At 43.8% G+C, this 19,806-nt stretch overlaps 1 protein-coding gene and 1 long non-coding RNA gene across 9 annotated transcripts in view; one reads left to right on the top strand and one right to left on the bottom strand.

Moving 5' to 3' along the window:
• The window catches only part of TRIM66 (tripartite motif containing 66), a 49,995-nt gene extending 30,229 nt beyond the window's left edge, over nt 1-19,766 (bottom strand). For 2 of the 8 annotated variants that reach the window (XM_031681229.2, XM_072969450.1), the window contains exons 1-2: nt 17,271-19,766; nt 11,658-11,788 (exon numbers count right to left, since the gene is read on the bottom strand). In XM_031681229.2, coding sequence (XP_031537089.2) covers nt 11,658-11,709 — 52 coding nt within the window. In that variant the 5' untranslated portion in view covers nt 11,710-11,788; nt 17,271-19,766. Of the gene's footprint in view, nt 1-4,264; nt 4,434-11,657; nt 11,789-14,147; nt 14,217-16,083; nt 16,189-16,602; nt 16,670-17,270 lie in introns of those variants that run through there. The other 6 variants (XM_072969448.1, XM_072969443.1, XM_072969445.1 and 3 more) reach the window with 6 other exon arrangements.
• LOC140698971 (uncharacterized) lies at nt 5,079-6,361 on the top strand. The gene is made up of 2 exons (XR_012076980.1): nt 5,079-5,646; nt 6,217-6,361. It is a non-coding gene; the product is annotated as an uncharacterized lncRNA (long non-coding RNA).
• Nucleotides 19,767-19,806: the final 40 nt, after the last annotated feature.

The following is a 19,806-nucleotide window of genomic DNA, read 5'->3' on the forward strand; positions in this document are numbered from 1 at the left end:
GGCCACCAGCTGAACACAGACATGGGTGAGCACAGCAGAGATTAGCCAAGCCCAGCCCAGCTTAGAAAAACCACCCAGAGAATCCCAGCACAAACTGTCAACCTTAGAATCATAAAGTTTGGCTGATGTTTTAACCACTAAGTTTTGGAGCAGCTTTTTATGCAGCAAAAACTAACTGGAAAAATCAAAATCTCCAAAATCATGCAAATTAATAGTTTAATACTCTTCTTTCCCTCATCTACCACCCTTCCCCCAAAATCCTCCTCTATCCTTCACAGAGCATGGACTTTAATGATAGACTAGATTTGCAATCTCCCAGATACTCTCCTGCCTGTCAAGAACAGTGGCCAGTGGTGGAGAAGGATGCTGTTCACAGGTGGCATCACTTAGGGACATCTACCCCCTAGGTCAGAAATGCTGCTCTAAAATGGTTGAAAATAATTTTCACAAGGCTTCCAACTCCCTGGTACCAGATGCCCAAACATTAGTCATAGTAACACAGCCTCATTAGCATTATGAGAAAAAGAGAAATAACTGAATAGATCAGCCAAGGCCTCATCACACATTCTTTACCCCTTTCCCCTCCCCAGCCTTAAAAGCCAAAATCCTCAGCTTGTCACTCAAGGCACTTTCCAAGTGGACCTTACCTCTCTCTAGTCTCATCTCTAGCATCACCTGCCACACATCCTATATCCTTGCCATGTCAATGGCTCTGCTAGTCCTTGAATGCACCAAACCTTTGCATTACCCTGTGTCTGTGAAAGTGCTGTTCCCTCTCCCCAAAATACTCTTTCTTGCTCCTCTACTCCTTTTCAGATAAACTCCCATTCATCCTTTCAAACCTATTCAAATGTTCTACTTTTGAGAAGCACAGTTGATTTCCCTTAGGATGAGTTAATTATTCCCTCTTCTGGGTTCCCACAGCACCCTGAACATCCTTCTAGTATAACAGATATCACATTGCATTTTAACTCTCTGTTCATATGTCTACATACAGAGATAAACCACAATTAATATAAAGGATGTTGCATGATTTTTAACAGAATGGACAATTATGTTTCTTTGGGGGTTGGGTATGCCATGTGTATTCCTTGCACTCATGGCCACTGAAAGTAGTAAAAAAGCCATTTTCAAGTTTTCAGGATGGTGGCAAAAAGCTAGCCCAGGAAAATAAAGGAATCAGGTCTGATTCAGAGCAGAGGTGTGATCCTTGGGGAAGGCTGTGAATTGGGAGATGTGGGTTCCAGGCCCACCACTGTCACTTACTGTGCAACCTTAGGTAAGTGACTCCTTTCCTCTGAACCATATTTTCTGCATCCTTAAAATGAAGGGAATGGGAACAGTAGGGAAGTATGGATTATCCAGTCTTCTTCCTCTGCCTACTGCAACCAGGCTTCAGAAATATTCCTCTGGGGAAGATGGGGAGGGACAGACAGCCACTCTTGTCAACAAATCAGGGGACAGGCTCGTGGCTAAGGGGAGGCATGGACTGAAAAGCTCATCCAGTCTGAATGGGAGCTGCTGCAGCAGAGAGCAGAGATGAAGAACTATGGCAGTAGTACACACAGGTCCCAAGGTGGCTGTGGGCCCTGGTGTGGACACAGAGGACTGTGTTCTCTTTGTGTCACAACTTTTTGCCCAGAAATTCTTATCTTCTCTCAGAAGGTCCCTAATCCCCATCAAGCTGTGTCAACCTCGAGCTTTTTGTTTTTTAAAGAGGATTCCCCATTTTTCAATGAGGATACCAAAACAAAGTTTTTTTAGACAACAGCAATACATGAACTTGTAAGGCTGTGGATATATTTAAAACAACCAAACATCGACTACCAATATTTAACATTAATTTAGTTATTAATACATATTTAAATCACATATTACATAAAATACTGTTTAGATAGGTTGCTTTTTCTCTTCCTATTTGAATTATTCAAGTAACAGCATTGAGCTTTATTTCATATACAGGAACATCAATTCTGAGAAATGTCAGACGAGGGCTCAAACGCCACACAACCATCTCCAAAGGAGGTGGGACTTCTGCTTCCAGAATGAAGAAGTTACAGGTGCCAGAGGTCCTCCTTGGAGACCTAGGGGCCTGGGAAAGTGGCTCTGAAAGCTGAGGATGTTCAGTCCATCAGTCGCAAGAGTGAGCACTTCTTGTCCCTGAGAGGTATGGGACAGATTATTCTTTTACCACCACTCCCTGCATCAGGCCCTTACATGTGTAACCTCATTTAATTGTCAAACCACCTGAGAGGTAGGCATTGTCCCTATTTCATAGTTGGACAGACTGAGGCTCCAAGAAGTTGTCACCTGTCAAAGACCATAAGAAGCAGGAACAGAACTACAATTGGGACCCAAGTATGTCCACCTCTAAAATCCAGCTGGGTCCACTATGCTATACTCCTCTCTAGTTCAAGTGTAAGTAAACAAGGTCATTTTATTTTAATTAACTAAGTGATTTGATAATAAGTAAAATATTCCATAATAATAATCATAACGGACACAGCTTTGAACTCAGAATCCAAAAGGAGCTGGGAGCCAGCCCCAGCCATGCTTAAAGTTTTAAGAAATATGACCTTTGAGAAAAGGCAATGAAGCAGAGTTTTTCTGCCTGGAAAAAAATAAATCTAGAAGCAGTTTTCATTCTACAGATTGGTGGTTCTCAAACTGTCACATATTTAAATCATATGAGGAACTTCTAAACATTCTAATGTCCAGTCGACATCCCAGATGAATTCAATCAGTTTCAGGCGCGGGGAGCCAGGCATCAATATTTTTAAAAATTCCCCAGGTGATTACAATGTACAACCAAGTTTGAGGACCAGTGCCATAGAGACAGCATCCTATCTCCCTGTGGCTGAGTCTGATAGATCTGTCCCTTGAATCATGCAGCTGAGAAAGGCAGACTCACCTAGTTTTAAAGAGGTTCTGAGAAGTTAAGACAGACTCTGAATACAGCCGTTACATTTTTCCTCTCTGGTAGAGGAAAGGGCAGATACCCAGCAGACAGAAGGCCATCCTGATACCTAGGTACCCTGGGGGTTGGTGGAGAATTGGAGAACACATTTTGCCTCTCCTAACTGCCAGCTCCACTGAAGGACCCATGAGCAGGCCTAGGGTGCAGCCAGAGGTTTGGCACTGCAACGACAGTTGCTGGGACCTAGAGTGTATGCTGAGCCCAGGACTTGGTGAGGCAGCAAGGGAGGGGGGCCAAGACTGGGCAGTCCACACTTAGACACAAACAGCAGCACCAAGGCAACCTGGGCATGGGGCTGGGGTGGAAGATAAATCCCAAGGAGGTTTCAGCCCATCAGGTAGGGACACATATCCCAGGAGCATAGGCTTGAACTTAGTGCTAAGCAACCCTCTGAGGGTTAAAAAACCCTTCATTCTAGAGCTCTTGTCCAGGGCTCCAGGAAACTTTGCAGCTGGAGCCCAAACTCAAACTCCAACAGAGCAGTGGCATCCTCTAGAGAAGCCTGATGCTCCACTGCCAGCTCTCACCTGTAGAACCAAAGCTGGAGAGACCTAGCTTTTCTCACTGTTCATCCACCCAATTCCTTCACCATAAAGGTGGTGAAATGGAGGCCCAAAGAGAGGGAGGGACATAGCTAAAAACCACAGATCCCTGTAAATCATAGGTGATACCTTGAACCACTGAGCAGTCCCTGATTACATCTGTAGCCACAAGAAAGACATTCTACCTCCAAATCCCTCTATCAGACATTATGCAAGGCTTAAAAACACTCCAGTTATATTCTCTGGCAGGCTGACCATCCTCACTAACTATTCCTGCCCTCCCACCCAAGGCAGCCCAAGAATACCAGGCATCAGTTAAGGCCCCCACCACATAAGCCACTTTAGCCTTCCTCTAGCCCATAGCTCAGAGCAGCACCACCTTTGAGAAACATGTTGCACCCACTCCCCAGATGCCCAGTCCCTGCTAGACAGACAGACTTTGATCCTAAGGTGATTCTGTTCCTGCCCCTGGTTGCCAGCAGGCTTACCTGTGGCACCTGCTGCCCTGTGATTAGAGCAACACCTACGGGAGAAGTCAGAAGAGCGACAGGTGAGACCACCACAGGTCCCAGAGGACAGTGCTTACCAAGTGCCCAGGAACACCCACCCTGCATGCTGCAGCCAGCTGGGCTCCAGGGCCTAAGCCTCGGGGAGCTGGGTACTGGGTGGGGAAGAGGGAGCAGTCTGGACCCTCTCCTCCTTTCCCTGATGCATTCTCAGCCACGGCTGCATCTCTCCAGCTCACCTGAGACGCTTCTGCAAGAAAGGGCTTGGTTGACTCCTCCTGTTCCTGTTTATCTCGAAGGCTCTGCAGTAATTTTCCCAAACTGAACAGCAAGAGGGAGACCTCAAAGAGGCGACTCTCTTCCTAGCTGCATCTCCTTCCTAATCCTCTGGGTGCCTTGGAATAGAAGCTCAGAAGGAAGAAAACGAGATTTTCAACTTTCAGGAACTAGCTCTGTCGCCCTCTGCATAGCTCAGGAGGCCATCACTCTCAGCCTTTTAGGACTCGATCCAAAAATCCTTCAGCCCTCCATGTTCCCCAAAATGACAGTGCTCATGTGTTGCTGGAACCTGCCCCGATCCGGCAGCTCATTTAAATAGAGCTCATCACAACAGTGTTGGTGGAGAAGTGAGTAGCTGCAGAGCCCTGGGGACCCCCTGTTTATACGTAGGAAGAATGATGCAATCTGGGTATCAAAATAGCAATCCAGAACGGAATAACAGGCTCACGCAGCAGCGGTGCCTGCACAGCCAGAGCTCAAGTTGACACACTCTGTCAGCCCCACACTACTGCAGCACGCAGATGCCAGGCACACACTCTCCCCGCAGCATTATAAAAATCAGCAGGAGCCCGAGATAGCCCTCCGTGCCCCCGGCACTGAAGGAGGGTGGGGGTGGGGGGCTTCGACAGACATTAAAATCTGTCTCTACACACTCACCTGCTCCTGCCACTTCACCTGAAGTCCTTATTCTGTGACGTCACAGTCAGTTGCCATAGTGACCAATTGTCCGTCACAGCGGAGGATTAGGACTTCAGATGGGGAAGACACACTCATAATGCACAAAGGTCCTGGGAGGTGTCCTCGGCAGCTAACTCTACCCCTCCCCCCAGGGAGACACAGTCACACAGAAGCAGGGAGAGAAAGGGGAAGGAAAAACAGGGTCAAGTTAAAAGAAAGATATTAGGAAGGGGCAAGACAGCAAGGCCAGTATAACTGCAAAAGCCCAAAGGGCAGGAAAATTTCAGGCGCACAGAGGAAGAGTAACAGGGAATGAGCTTGGAAAGGCTGGCAGGAAAATAAGCCCCCGAAGAGCCCTGGATGCTAAGCTAAGGAGCTTGACCTTTATCCCCAAAGCAAAGGCTACCCAAAAAGGTTCTGAAGACTGACAGAGCTGGGCTTTATGTCTATCCTGATGGACTGGAGACGGGAGGTGGGGGTGAGGAGGAGGTTTGTCCAGTTGAGCATTAATGGGCTCCCGAATGAGGGTAGAAATGGAAAGAAAGGGACAGAAGAGTTGTCTCAAAGAGAACCAACAGGACATGAACAAAACAGGATACTGAGGGGAGTGACGGTGTGTGAAGGAAAAGGGGTCACATGGACGGGCTGCCATGAACAGAGACAGGTAATAGGAGAATTAAGAGGGCAGTTGTCAAATCCTATCTTACCTATAGCCTACTCTCTCTGGCATCCATAGCCTCTTAAAATCAGGCCTCATTCTGGCTTGCTGGACCAATGATTTCCAAATCTGGAGGGTCTGTTAGAAATGCCAAATCCAGATCTCTTGGGTGTGGGTACGGGACCAGGAATCTGTATTTTTAGCAAGTTTCCCAAATACTTCTCAGGCATACCGACCAGCCACTGGTTCAAGGACTAGTAATCTGGAACCAATGGCCTGGACAACTACAGTGGCCTGGCAGGTCTCCTGCATCCAGTCTTGTCTCCTCCAATCATTCTTCTCAGTAAATAAGAAAGACTTTTCAAAAATACAGATTTGACTATTTTCCACTGACCTAAAACCTTCATTGGCTCCCCATTATCTTCTGAATAGCCTCAAGTGGTGAAGACAGAGTTCCTATTTCTCTCTCTTAAGCAATCTTATATTCCAGCCAAAATTAACTCCCTTCTATTCTTCCTGCCCTCTCCTCCCTGTGCCTCATCCTAACATTATTCTATACCTGTGATTCCCTTCCAGATTTTTCTGGCCCTGCCTGGCTCCTACGTAGCTATTCCTACTTGATGTCACCCACAGGTTCAAATCCACCCCAGGCAGAGCCTAAAACAGGGGTCAGAAAACTACAGCATGCCTGGTTTCGTAAATAAAGGTTTATCAGAACACAGTCATGCCCATTCATTTTCATATTGTCCATGACTGCTTTTGCACTGCAGTGGCAGAGTTGAGTAGTTGTAACAGCCTGTATGACCTGTAGAGCTGAAAATATTTACTATCTAGCCCTTTACAGAAAAGGTTTGCTGACCCCTGACCTAAAGCAACAGCTACTTTGTTCTAGGCTCACCCTTTGGGGTTCAATTATGGGAATCCTGCTTCTTCCCAAGTCAACCCCCATCCCTGTGTGCTCTAGATCTGCTAACTGGGTCACATTTGAGCTGCACCTTCAGTTTGGGCTAGGATGTTACTAACAAGGAAAGGGCATTTCAGAAGGGGGCAAAATCATAAACAGAAGATTACAGATGTCAAAATGTGAGGTCCCTCGGGAAAAGACTGATAAAACTAGCTCATGTAGAGGAATGACAGATAAGGCTCTAAAGATTAGTAAGAGCCTTAGAGGCCATGCTAAGCTTCTGTTCTGAGCTGCAAGTAACTAGGAGTCCTTTAGGTAGCTAGAAATACAGGCCCAGGGGTAGAGGAGAGTGATCAGGATTGAAGCTAGAGGATTTGGGAAAATATGCAATAGGTGAAGTGAGGTCAGGCAGGGGGATCCAGAGACTGTGGGGCAGGGCCAGGCAGCAGATATGAGCTAAGAGTCAGAATCTGGGCATAAGAGCCAGGTAACAAGTTGAGGCTGGAGATGGATGGTCCACAGTCTTCAGAGCTATGCTCCTAGGAACCACATGACCGTGAAATAAGCTCTCTGTGCTAAGAGAGTACCCATAGCAGACTGCAGAAGGTACAGGTAGGATGAACCTGGGCTCACTTCATCTGATAGAGTGGCACTTCTATCTTTTTTTACTTCATATCTCAAGTCAATCCAAGGACTGATGCACTGACATAGTCCATGCAAAGCCACTGTCCCCATTTTCAACTGGGCCTAGACAGAGAGACAGTGAGGGAACCAAGGGCAGCACTCTGCTCTAGGTCTGCGTTCCTACTGTCCCTCAAGCCCAGAGAAGCCCTAGATTGGCAGGCAAGGCAGCTGGATTTTTTTTTTTCTGGCTCTGTAAGTGATTAATTATGTGACAGTCAGCAGGATTCTAGACCTTTCTGGAATCCTGTTGTCCCATTTATGCATTGAGGGGTTAGAGATATGCTCTAAGGGTCTTTTCTGTTCTCCAGTCTCCATAGCAGTCAGCCAAGACTAATCTCCCTTGAATGATGGAGTTCTAGCAGACAAGAGGTCCCTCCAAAACCCTGTCCGTCAATCACATTTACCTTGAAATCCCTCCCTAGCTATAGCCTTCCAAGTAGTGTTGGCAGCAGCAAGCACATCCCCCAAAACACAGCCTGTCTCCTTCCCATTACCAGGGGAATTGCTCTCCCAGTAACAGGTACTGATCTGAGGTACCAGTGCTACTCCCAGGGCCCTGGAGAGCCAATTAAGGTGAGGAAACTGTTCATGAACTAAAAAGCCATCACGCTGATAGGGCTCCAGAGCTCCAGCTTCTGCACCTGCTGCACACCCAGCTCAGCCCAACTCAGCAGCCTGCCTTCCACTTGGAAAACTTGGGTCACTGCCCACAACAGATCCCACAATGGCTGCACACACTGTTCAGCACCTGGAGCAAGCAACAGCAGCCACCTCGCCTGCTAAGCTCCTATAACTGAGATTTTACCTGCTTGCCTCCCACTCTCACTCCAGGCCATTAGAACCCCTCCAGCTGAGCTGCTCATTAAGATAAGTATCATTTCCCTCTCTGACTTCAAGGTTGTAGCATCTTGCATCAGGTCCCTCTCTTTGGATCTTCCCAAAGCCCCAGGGCCTGCCCACTGAGAGGCAGAGATTGCTCCCCCTTTCAGCATTTGTAGTTTTCAACAGATATGCTGTCACCGATCACTAGCTTCAGGAAGCATGAGGCTATGGTGGTTATTCAATGTCCCTGGAGGTCTTCAAGCGTAGTCCCAGAGAATACCTGGGATCACCCAGTCAATCAGTGCTAGAGTCCAGACCTAGCTCTAGGGCCAATGACCTCCAGACCAGGGCTCCTGCATCATTTACACTGACACTGGGAAAAGTAAGATACTAAACAGAGAGATTTTGAAATTTGGACTTCAGAATCAAGGTCTCTCATCTAAAATTTGTCTCTTAGTAGATTTGAAGGGAAAGAATAATGTTCCTTTTACTTACACGGGGAAGGAAATATCCAATTAATGCCTTTTCTCCCCTATAACAACAAATAGAAGTCCTGAGAATTTTGAAGACAGATACAGCATGCAGTAAACAGTTTCAGATATGCCAAATGCTCCTTCAGAGCTTGTTATATTTATTTAAAAAATCACTTGGGAACACAATGGCCAACTTTCCAGACAGAATTTGACCATGACAATTTTCAAACAGGCTTAAAAGCACGCAGTCCCAAGTAGATATTCTCATTGGCTGAGTAAATTCATTTCCAATATCCAGCCTTTCTGGAGCCTACTACTCTAGTCATCTCACATGGCTAAGACACTGTATGCTCAGTACACTACTTCCATTGCTTTGGTCCCCATCACTAGCTTTCCAAGACCTTGTCCATCTGGTCTCCTCAGAGCCCAAGACCTGATGCATATCCACTTCCTTGTGTGATGGAGGTGCTGGGGAGAACCTCAGCTAGGCTGTGGCTGCATTCACGAAAGATGTGCACCTGATGGCTCAGGCTGCAGGGTTGCTTTTCTCCTCAAAGATTCTCTATGGAGTCTCCTCATCAGTTCAGTGATTCCAGGTGAGCGTGGTTTCACCCCCTGAGAAAAGTGCTACCAATGCAGATTATAAGCTTTGAAGATGCGTGAACCTGAGTTTAATTTGACCTGACCTGACACTAAGTAGTTGTTAGATGTTAGATCTTACATAATCACAAACCCCAGGTTTTTCATCTGTAAAATGGGAATAATATCTACTTTACAGAGCTGTTGTGAAGTTTAGAAAAGATAATACAGGAATAAGTGCTCGGAACAATGTCTACCAACCACAAGGTGCTTGATAAATGTGTTTTGCACATCACACCTTGAGGAACAGAAAAAGGCAGTGTCATTACGGAAACTGCCAGCAACCAGGAGAAATAGATTTATGGAAATGGACTCACACTCATGCAATGTGGCCCCATCCAGTTAGAGGCATTGGGACCTATGCATTTTTCAGGCTTCTATCCACTTCCCCTACCAACCTTCTCTACCTGTTTCCATATTTGACTTTTGAAAACCCCAGATTGGCAGAAATAGGATAAGCGTTTAAGCAAGTATATACTCTTACTCTGCTGGATAAAGTGGCGATGCTACCAGCTCTTTCCAAAGAACCAGACTCCCAAAGCATGGCTTCTCAAATTACAGACCAGAAATTTAAGTTCAGGTATTGGGTATCTGACTAGACTTGCCAGGGACAGGTGACAGCTCTGTTTTTCATCAGTCAGCTCATTTGGGTGCCATTCTTTTAGTCCTTCAGAAACATTCAGTGAGCAATTGATATCCACCAGTCCTTGTGTAGGGAGAACTTCCCAGAGGTATTGCTCCTTTGCTTGAACTTTAAACCGTCTTCTCTTCACATTCTTACCACACTGTATCATTATCATCTGTTTAGTTACGTGCCCTTCAACAGAATATGAGTTCCTTGAAGGAAAAGGCCCTGTCTTTTCATCTTTGCACCCTAAATGCCATTGGGCCTGGTACACAAAAATCAATAAACACCTGTGAAGGAGACAGACTTACAAACCAACAAATACCACCCAGCAAAGAATCCTAAAACTTATTCCAATCTGACTCATAAATACGATATGGAAAGTAACAATAGCCTGGCCAGACCACAGGAAATATTAAAGAATGTAAGATGCCACATAGCCAAGAAATTGCCCCTCTGGTTTCAAATCAAGCATGTTCGCATCTAACAGATTTTTTTTCCACTTTAGTTTCACAAGTTCTAAATAACAGTATTTTTTCACATTTCTTGGCCTCTTACTGTAGCCTAGACATAGTACAGAATATTTTACGTGTATGTTCTCATTGAATCTTCATAACAATCCTAGAAGTTAATTATCACTATTATCATCCCTATTTTACAGGGAGAAAAATTTACCAAACTACACAACTATTAAGTGGCAGGTAGATTAGGACTCACACTCAGATGCCCAGATGAACTGACACCAAAGCTCATGTTTTCTCCTTTGCACTTAGAATAACTCGGCAATAAACAATATGATTCTAATAACTGTCATTAGTATGAATATAGTCTTCTGATTTTAGAGTCAAACAAAGCCTTGAGACATGCACAATTAGTTCATGTTAAAAATCTTAAGTGAGACCGAAGACCTAAACATAAGGGTTAAAACTATAAAACTCTTAGAAGAAAACATAAGGGGAAAGCTTCATGACAATGGGTTTGGCAATAATTTCCCAGCTATGACACCAAAAGCACAAGCAACATCAGAAAAAATAGGTAAGTTGAACTTCATTAACATGTAAAACTTTCACTATGTTGATAGGACACTATCAACAAAACAAAAAGGCAGCCCAAAGAATGCGAGAAAATATCTGCAAAACATTTGTCTGACAAGGATCTAGTATCCAGAATATATAAAGGACTCATACAACTCAACGACAACAACCAACAACAACAGATTAAAAAATGGGCAAAACTGAAACTTTATACCATTAAACAATTCCCCAGCCTCTAGCAACCACCATTCTACTTTCTGTCTCTATAAATTTAGCTACTTTAGGTATCTGACATAAGTAGGATCATAGAGTATTTGTCTTTTTGCGACTGGCTTATTTCATTTAGCGTAACGTTCTTAATAGTCATTCATGTTGTACCATGTGTCAGAACTTCCTTCCTCATTAAGAGTGAATAGTATTCCATTGCACATGTATACCACATTTTGTTTATCCATTCTTTTGTCCAAGGACACTCAGGTTGTTTCCCTCTTTTGGCTATTGCATATAATGCTGCTGTGAACATAGGCATAAAAAATATCTCTTCTAGTCCCTGTTTTTAATTATTTGGGGTATATACCCAGAAGTGGAATTGCTCGTATTTCTACTTTTTAGTTTTTGAGGAACCACTATACTGTTTCCCACAGAGTCTGCACCATTGTATATTCCCATCAACAGTGCACATGATTCCAATTTCTCTACATCATCACAAACACTTATTATTTTCTTTTTTTTTTAATGGTAGCCATCCTAACAGATGTGAAGTGATATCTCATTGTGGTTTTGATGTGTATTTCCCTAAAAATTAGTGATATTAAACACTTTTTTTATATACTTACTGGGCATTTGGGTATCTTGTTTGGAGAAGTATCTATTCAAGTTCTTCGTCATTTTTTAATTGTGTTGTTTCTTATTGTTGAGTTGTAGGAGTTCTTCATATTTTCTGGATAATGATCCAACAGCACCAGAGCTTTTAAGACATATTTAAGATTCATCATATTTATAAATTTAACTTACTGTATTTCCAAGAGTTCTTTAGGTAATTAAGAATGCTTACTTGTTAGACAATTGAATTATTTTTAAAATTTCATTTATAAAGGCAAATATTCACTATTTGTAAATATGTTCAAATATTAATGAAAGGTCCTTTAAAAGTTATTGTTAAATTTGCTACACTTATCAATAGATTAAGATTTTAAGTTAAAATTAAAAGCTTAAGGAAGAACTAAGTTTAAGCAACAAATTCAAAAATCACTTATTAATTTTAAAAATCAAAGTAGACCATATCTTTTCCGTGCTTTGAACTCTTAACAGAGACTAAGAGAGGGTAGGTAGCTTGCCCAAGGGTTTAGAAGTCTCAAAATTCAGATCCAAAGACAACAGCAATGCCATAATGCCTCAAAGACAGCCTAGACTTGTGCTGCAAATCACTTTGAAAATATTGCAGACAACAAAACAAACAAAAAAGATGCTGTCTCTAAATGCTGCCAACTTATTTAGCTTTCTCATCCTACAAGTTCATTCAAGATACTCACTGCCCCTCTGTTACATGCCCTGTGCTACAATACTGAAATGAAGGGACCTGGTTTCTGTCTCCAAGGACTTCACAGTTCTCAATGAGATTGTTTCCTAGGAAACGTGACGTTCAGGAGCAAGACATAAGCTCCTCCCTGCCAAGGAGCAGCTTAGATGGTGAACGGTTCATTAGTCAGTAAGAATCTGTTCAAAATCTGTTCCTGACTGGCCCTAGGAGCCCAGCCATTCTCCCCTTGCCTCCAAAGTCTAGTGGGCCAGGACATGTCCTCTCCTTCTAGGTAGTCAGCCAAACCGGGAATCAAAACCTTCCCAGGTTTCTTAGTCTGACACCAAGGTAAGAAAATCCCAAACATGAAAAACCCCAGTTTACAAAACAAAATGTATTAAGCATCAAGAGGATTTGCTTTGTCTCACAGATTCATTCCCCAAAGAGCTGTCTTCAACAATGAATATCCCTTGGGCTTTTAAATTCTCATTCTTCCTACACCTGAAATTCTGTTCCTATGAAATGGGAAGAGACTTGTTATACAGAAGGAAATCAACCTGTGGTGCCTTGTAATTACCATCTGGGACAGTCCCATGAGCCTTGGTAACCTGCCCCAGCTCCTGGATCAAGCACTGGAAACAGTCTCTACAGAGCAAATGGTGACAGGGTAGGAGCCGGGAGCCTACATCTTCCAGGTCCTTTTGGCACAATGAGCAGATCAGTACTACAGCCTCCATCTGTCCACTTCTGTGTTCCTGGTCAACTAGTGGCCACCCCATAAAGCTCACGCCCATATCCGTGCCCATGTGTGTGCCCAGAACTGTGGCTTTTCCACTAATATCCTCAAGCGTGAAGCAGCGTATAGAGTGAGCAAGCTCCACTTCCTGTAAGTGAAGCACAAAGCAGAGTGGTTTCTTTCTTTTGGAACAGGGGTGTTAATGGACAGGCCAGAGGAGACTCAGAGACCAAGGCCTCAGAAGCCCAGGCTACGTCCCTCCCCAGAACTGGAGGCTCATGCTCCATAACTGGGCACAGACTCAACCTCTCACTTGGGCCCAAAAGAGAGTCCAGCATCTCTGCTTGGGAAACAAAGCCTGGAGGGGTCTGCTAGGTTGTGTGTTTCTTATAGGGTTGGTTTGCCTTCAAAATCATCCCAGGATCTACTTGTGCCTCTCTTTACTAGACTTCATTTTGGAAAAGAGAAGGAAATTTATCAAAGGCCAAGTTTATGCCAGGTGCTTTATATACTTTATCTCCATCCTTAAAATTGCCCTTGGAGATAGGGATTGTGATACTTTTACAAATTAAATAAAATCATCAAAGACAGGCAGAGAAAACTGAGGCTCAGCAAAGCTGGGTAACTGCACGAAGACAGGGAGTAAACAGTAGAGTTCAAATTCCAATTTAAATCCAAATTGTTCTGATTATACACTTCACAATCTTAACTGAAATATTTCTCAAGCTGAGGTACACACACATGTTCTCATGAGATCTCTCCAACAATTTTTTTAAATTAATGTTTCATTCTGACAAGAGTTTTTTAAAGTATAAATATTCTGGATCATCTATGCACCATGATGAGATTTTAGAAGCAGTGTTATAAGTTTAGGTTCCAGTTCACACCAAGCAGCACTACTTTGTCTTAGGCTAATGAGAAGAGAAAGGAGCAGACAATACGTAAATGATGCATTTCTGCCACATGAAGTCTAAATGACACTGTGGTACATGATGATGAATGTTTCATAGTACTTGGAATAGACAAAGGTGGTGGGGAAATTGGGCCACCATCATGGCAGCAAAAGTTTACCAAACTTCAGCCACAACAGGAAGCACCTCACTTAAGCTGTAGTGACAATTTCGTTTAGCAACATATCATCTGCAAATGAAATTAATATTGTTAATTTGATTGTTTTGGTTTTTTATAATTTATAAACTGTATTTGATTTGGTCATTGTATAACAGCAGAAGGAGAGTATCTAGTTTTATATTTGTACTTATTTAAGAAACAAAACAAAAATCATTTACTTCAAATCCAAAGCTCTGTAATTATGCAAATTTGAGAGAACTTTCACTTCAGTCCACAGTCTTTGGGGGCCAAGCCCATTAAGGAAAAAGGGTGATGGGGTTGAGAAAGGCCAGGCTTCCTGGGCCCAGAAAGATGTCACTAAATAAAGTAATGGATGAGCTTTCACTTCTAATTCATTCTGAGGCTCTAAGGGCAGTTATTTTCCTGGGAGCAGCCATAGAAGAAGCCCCAGTGGAGGTGAGGGCAGTCTCTCTTAGAAGGTTTAAATGTGGCTGAGTTTATTTCATTAGACTTTGAGAATATCAAACTTTTTAGTCTTAGAACCCTTTACATGCTTTAATTATTGAGGACCCCAAAGAGATTTTGTCTTTGTGGGTTTTATCTCTGCCATTTACCACATTATAAATTAAAACAGATAATCTTAAAATATTAATTCATTAAAAAAATCAATAAACCTATTTCAAGTCAACATGAATAAAAACACTTTTCAGGAGAAGTTAATTACTTTCAAATAATAAATTTAGTGAGAAGAGTGATATTGTTTTTCCCTTTTGGCCAACCTCATTAATGTCTGGCTTAACAGAAGACAGCTGGCTTCCCATACTGCTTCTGCAGTCAACCCGTTACATGCTGTTTGTTTATAGTATTTACACATCTTTGCTTTTGCTTTGGCACCATCAGCGCAAATGTTAACCCAGTTAAAAGGCCCAATAACATATTAGTATTACTATGAAAACTGTTTCGACCTTGTAGAATCCGTGAAAGGGTCTCAGGGAACCCCCACAGGGGTTCTGTGTTCTTTCCACTAATTTTATCATCTGAAATTAAGTGAAAACCCCAATGTTTAAGCCCCTCTTTGTTGAGCTATTGCAAATACTGCCCTCAAAGATCTGCCCTTCCTGCCCTCACATTTTGCTATTCTGAGTTTAACGGCAGAAGGGCTTTCCAGCCTAGGCTGCAACAAAGCTGCTAGAAATGCACTTGCCATGCAGTACCGTGAGATTTTTAAAAATCTATCCAACACAGAAAGGAAGGACACCTAGTCCTCAAATTACATTATTTTTACCTTGTACTTAAGAAAACCCTGTGTGGTCCCATGGATTTTCCCCTAAATGCCACATTGTCATATACCAAAAACTACTGATAAAAGGAAAAACAAAACACACAAACAAACAAAAAAACCCTGGAGCCTGGTATAGTTGAAATTGGAAACTATACATGCTGCTGGTACATAAATTGGTACAAACCATTTGGAGAAAGTATACCTATAGCAACATAAAATGAATCATAAAAATGTTCATATGCTCTAATACAGCAATCTCGCTCCTGGGAATTTATCCTAGTGAAGTTATTCAACAGAGGAAGAAAAAAGCTACATATACACAAATGTTCACTCCATCATTTTCTCCAATAGCAAAGAACACAATGAGAACAACAGAAAAATGAAAACAAAGTACACGAGAAAATGGCTTAGTAAATTACAGTTTGTGCTGAAGATAAGTTACTCTTCAGTTGCTAAAAAATAACAATCATGAATACCGGGTAGTGACACAGAAAAATGTCGTAGTAGTAAATGAAAAGCAGAATACAAAAGGATTAGTATTATCATCATCAGCTTTGCAGATCACTATGTCTCCATGTAGTAAAAACTGAAAGGTAATATTCAGACTTGAAAACAGCATTGTAGGGTATTATGATTTGAGATGTTTATACTTACATTTTTTTCAAAATTTTCCTTCATGTTTTACTGTCTTTCCTAATACACACAACTTTTAAAATTTTCTGAAATAAATTGGATTTCTGAGTTTTTCTTGAATTCTCCCTTGGGGAAGAAAAAAAAAAAGACACCCAGACTCTTCCCCATCTTAAATTAACAATCCTCTACTTGAAAAAGGAAAGCCACATAATATTTCCAAATGTCCAAATCTAAAGATGGAGAGCAAGAAAACAAGGCAGGAAGCACCCATGCTGTTGCTGCTGTCTGACAGACAGCTGATGAACTCAGGAACCCTTCCATTCAAATGGATGGCCTGAGGGATAGGATGTAGCTCCTCTATAACCGAGGAACCTAATAAAACTATCCAGAAGCAGTGTCCCATCACCCAGACCCTACCGCAATGCCCAGGGAGCAGAGGAAGAGACAGGGACCACCAGAGCCCTCTGTGGGGTGGCAGTGTGTTCACAAGGCCATCTGGAGAGAGGGCTGAGGTAGTAATAAGGTCCACACTGCATATACCTGCCTCACCAGGCGCTTCCTGGCATCATCTCCCTTCCATTCATTTCACAGGCATTTTCTGAGGCCCTGACTCTAGGGGAATCTGGATTTCTGAGATGTCACAAGGCCATGCTCTACTTCAAAAGAGATGTCACAGAGGAAGAGGCCTCTTGGGTCATGTTTAGGATCATGCCCTGTGTGCCTAGTGGGGAGGGACAGGTGGCCTAATGTCTCATATCTGGCTGCTACTCAACTTTATAGACATAGAATTCAACTCTCCCAGGGCTGGCTGACCTAGGGACACTGACCCACAGTGACAAACCCCACAGGAGCCTTATGTTAAAGCTACATGAATGCTTTGGGAAGAAGAGGAAGCCGGCTAGAAAACCAGAGCCAATCGTCCAGGGCACTCCCCCTACCTGGTGATCAAACCACCAACGAGAAAAATGTTAGGTGAGCACAGAACCCAACGCAGAGTTCTGGTCTGCTCAGGGGGCCTTCCATTCAGCTGGATGGCCTGAGGGATGGGATGTAGAGCCGCTATAACCAGGGAACCTGATAAAACTATCTAGAAGCAGTGTCCCATCACCCAGACCTCCACACCCTGCACAGTCTTGGTCCTTGCTCTAGTCCCTATTTACCAGACACCTGATGGTGACCTTTCATTCCCACAACTCTGCCCAGGTTACCTCCATTCACAGTCCATCTTCTCAAGGGTAGTTTCCAGGCAACTCAGCTCATCACTTGTGCACTTACTGGCCAGTTTTGATGTCCAGTGGAGGATGATCTCTTCCTAGGCCTTGCCCCCCACACTCAAGGCCCCTCTTTCTGCTGGTAACAGGCAGTCTGTGATTAAGGATTGAAGGAGTGATAAAGACCATAATGCTGTGAGGTCAGAGAGGGAGTGGTCACTGAGGTAAAAGCAGGAGATCTGGAGAGAAAAGATTAAAGGCGAGGCCCAGGCTCTGTCTCTTAGCAGCTCCATAGTCTCTGGTAAGCCAGTCAGCCTTCTGTGCCTCAATTCTCTCCTTCATAAAATGGGGCTGGTAGTGTTGATCTCTTAGGCAGATGCATTTTGTAAACTGCAAGGTGTATTTGGCTATTATCACTGTAGACTGGAATGTTCTGGGAAGAAGCAGAATATAAGGGAGGACTTAAGGGTTGAGGATGATTCAGAACTTCTGGTCAGGAAGATGAGTACTGCAGGTATGAGGAATGGGACTAGCACAGGCAAAAAGGTAGAAGGGATGTGTCAAGTGTGGCTGTAGTAGAAAGCTTGAAGCTGAGATTAGTTTGGAAAGGCAAGTGGGCTGCATTCTGTTAATAATAGGGAGCAACTGAACTTTTTGATCAAGTAAGTAAAAGGATGAAAGACATGTTTTGTGAGGATTAACCTGGCAGAAGTGTGAAGGGTGGGGGGTTTGGAGGAGGGTTAGAATGCAGACAGGGTGAGCAGAGGACGGTGCTGAACTCCAGATAAGAGATATGATGAGGGCCTTAATGAAGGCAGTGACAAGAGGGCTAAAAAGGAGGAAGCAGATTTAGGAGATAGGGATAGAAACAAGGATATGGTGACAGTGTATTAAGAGCAAAAGAATGCTTAGGGACAATTTCCAAGTTTCCCTAACATGACTATGTAGGTGGACAAGAGTACTCACCAAAATAGAGAATAAAGACGGCACTAGTGAGCTGGGAAGATCGAAGTCTTTGGATATGTCTATCCAGTTTGTCTTAGAATATCCAATGGATGCTAACCGGAAATTAAGTAAATATGAGTGTGGAGCTCAGAAACAGAGATGTGGATTGAAGCCACCCAAGATGAGTTCACCCAAGAAGACTGTGTACTATGAAGAGTCAAGAGGGGCAAGGACAGAAGGCTGAAGAACACCAACATTTATACAGTGGACAGTCAGAAGAACCTGAAAGGAAGACCGAGAAGTAGCCAGAAAGATAAGAGAAAGGCAAGAGATTCTTTAGAAGAAGTCAAATGAGTAAAGTACAACAGAAAGTAAGTGGTATGAGGAAAAGGAAGAGCCCACCCAATTTCTTGTTTGATTAATTGATGACTTTGGTAAGAGCAATTTCATTGAAATAATGGGGCTGAGAGCTAGATTGCAGTGGATGAAACAATGGGAAGCAAGCAAACGGACAGGATTTGTAGACTATGCTTTTGGGGAGCTTGGCTGAAAAGGAAAGAGCAAGGATAGTAAACAGAGACAAGGACAATTTAGAATATTTTAGCTGAAGGGAACAAGGCATAGACAACAAACACACTGGATGATTGACGGGATGTGATCTTGAACACTGGTTAAGGCTTAAGACAGGAAGGATGCCTCTTCCACTTTAGAAAGGGAGGTGAGGGTGATGCTCTCATTAACTTAGTGATCATTTGTTGACTATGTACTACATGCCAGGAACTGGCAGTGCACGGATAAAAGAACCCTCCAGCCTTTAAGGAATCTGGTATAGGAAAGACAAAAGCGGATCAACAATCATATAACAGCTATCTACTAGATTTTGAAGTGGCACAGTGGGTGAAAGTGGGTGAAACTTTGACTGAATAAGTCAGAGAAGTTTTACAAGAGGAGACGCTTGCATTTAGTCCAGGTTGAGCACGAATTCTCTGGCCCAGGAGAAGGGGGTCACGGGCGTGCCAAGTTAAATTCCAGTGAAAATTAACATGTGGCGAGTAGCAAATTTACGGGGTCTGGAGAATAAAGGACCTTAAAGCAAACAGGCGTTGAGGTCCCTGAACTGAGGTTGTTCAAACACGATGTCCAGAACGATGGCAGTGTCAGCGAGCAGTTCCCGGAGGGTGGTAGAGAGCTCTAGGAAGGACTTTAAAGGGAGCAGTGCGGTCACTGAGGGTCAAAAAGTGCTTCGCGATTCTTCACTGCGGCCAGGGGACAAGCAAGCCACCGGTGCCGCCCCGACCGAGCCGACCACCAAGAACAGACACGCGGCGGGCTGTTCAGGGCTGCCGCGGCTGGTGGTGAGCTGGACCATGGCGCCCGGGAGAGAGCAAGGCCTAACTGAGCCGAGCGTCATGCACCACAGCGCCCCAAGCCCCACCTTCCGGGACTGCGCTCCGCCTGAGCCCAAGCAGACGCCAGACTGCACGAAAAACGACTCTCGCAGCTACAGCCCCCGGAACAGCTCTGTGACGGCGACATCAAGCCACAGGAAGAGGAAGTGGCAAGGCTCCCAGCATCGCGAGAGCCGTGA

This window comes from Vicugna pacos, chromosome 10 (assembly GCF_048564905.1).
Source record: "Vicugna pacos chromosome 10, VicPac4, whole genome shotgun sequence".
Classification (NCBI taxonomy): domain Eukaryota; kingdom Metazoa; phylum Chordata; class Mammalia; order Artiodactyla; family Camelidae; genus Vicugna; species Vicugna pacos.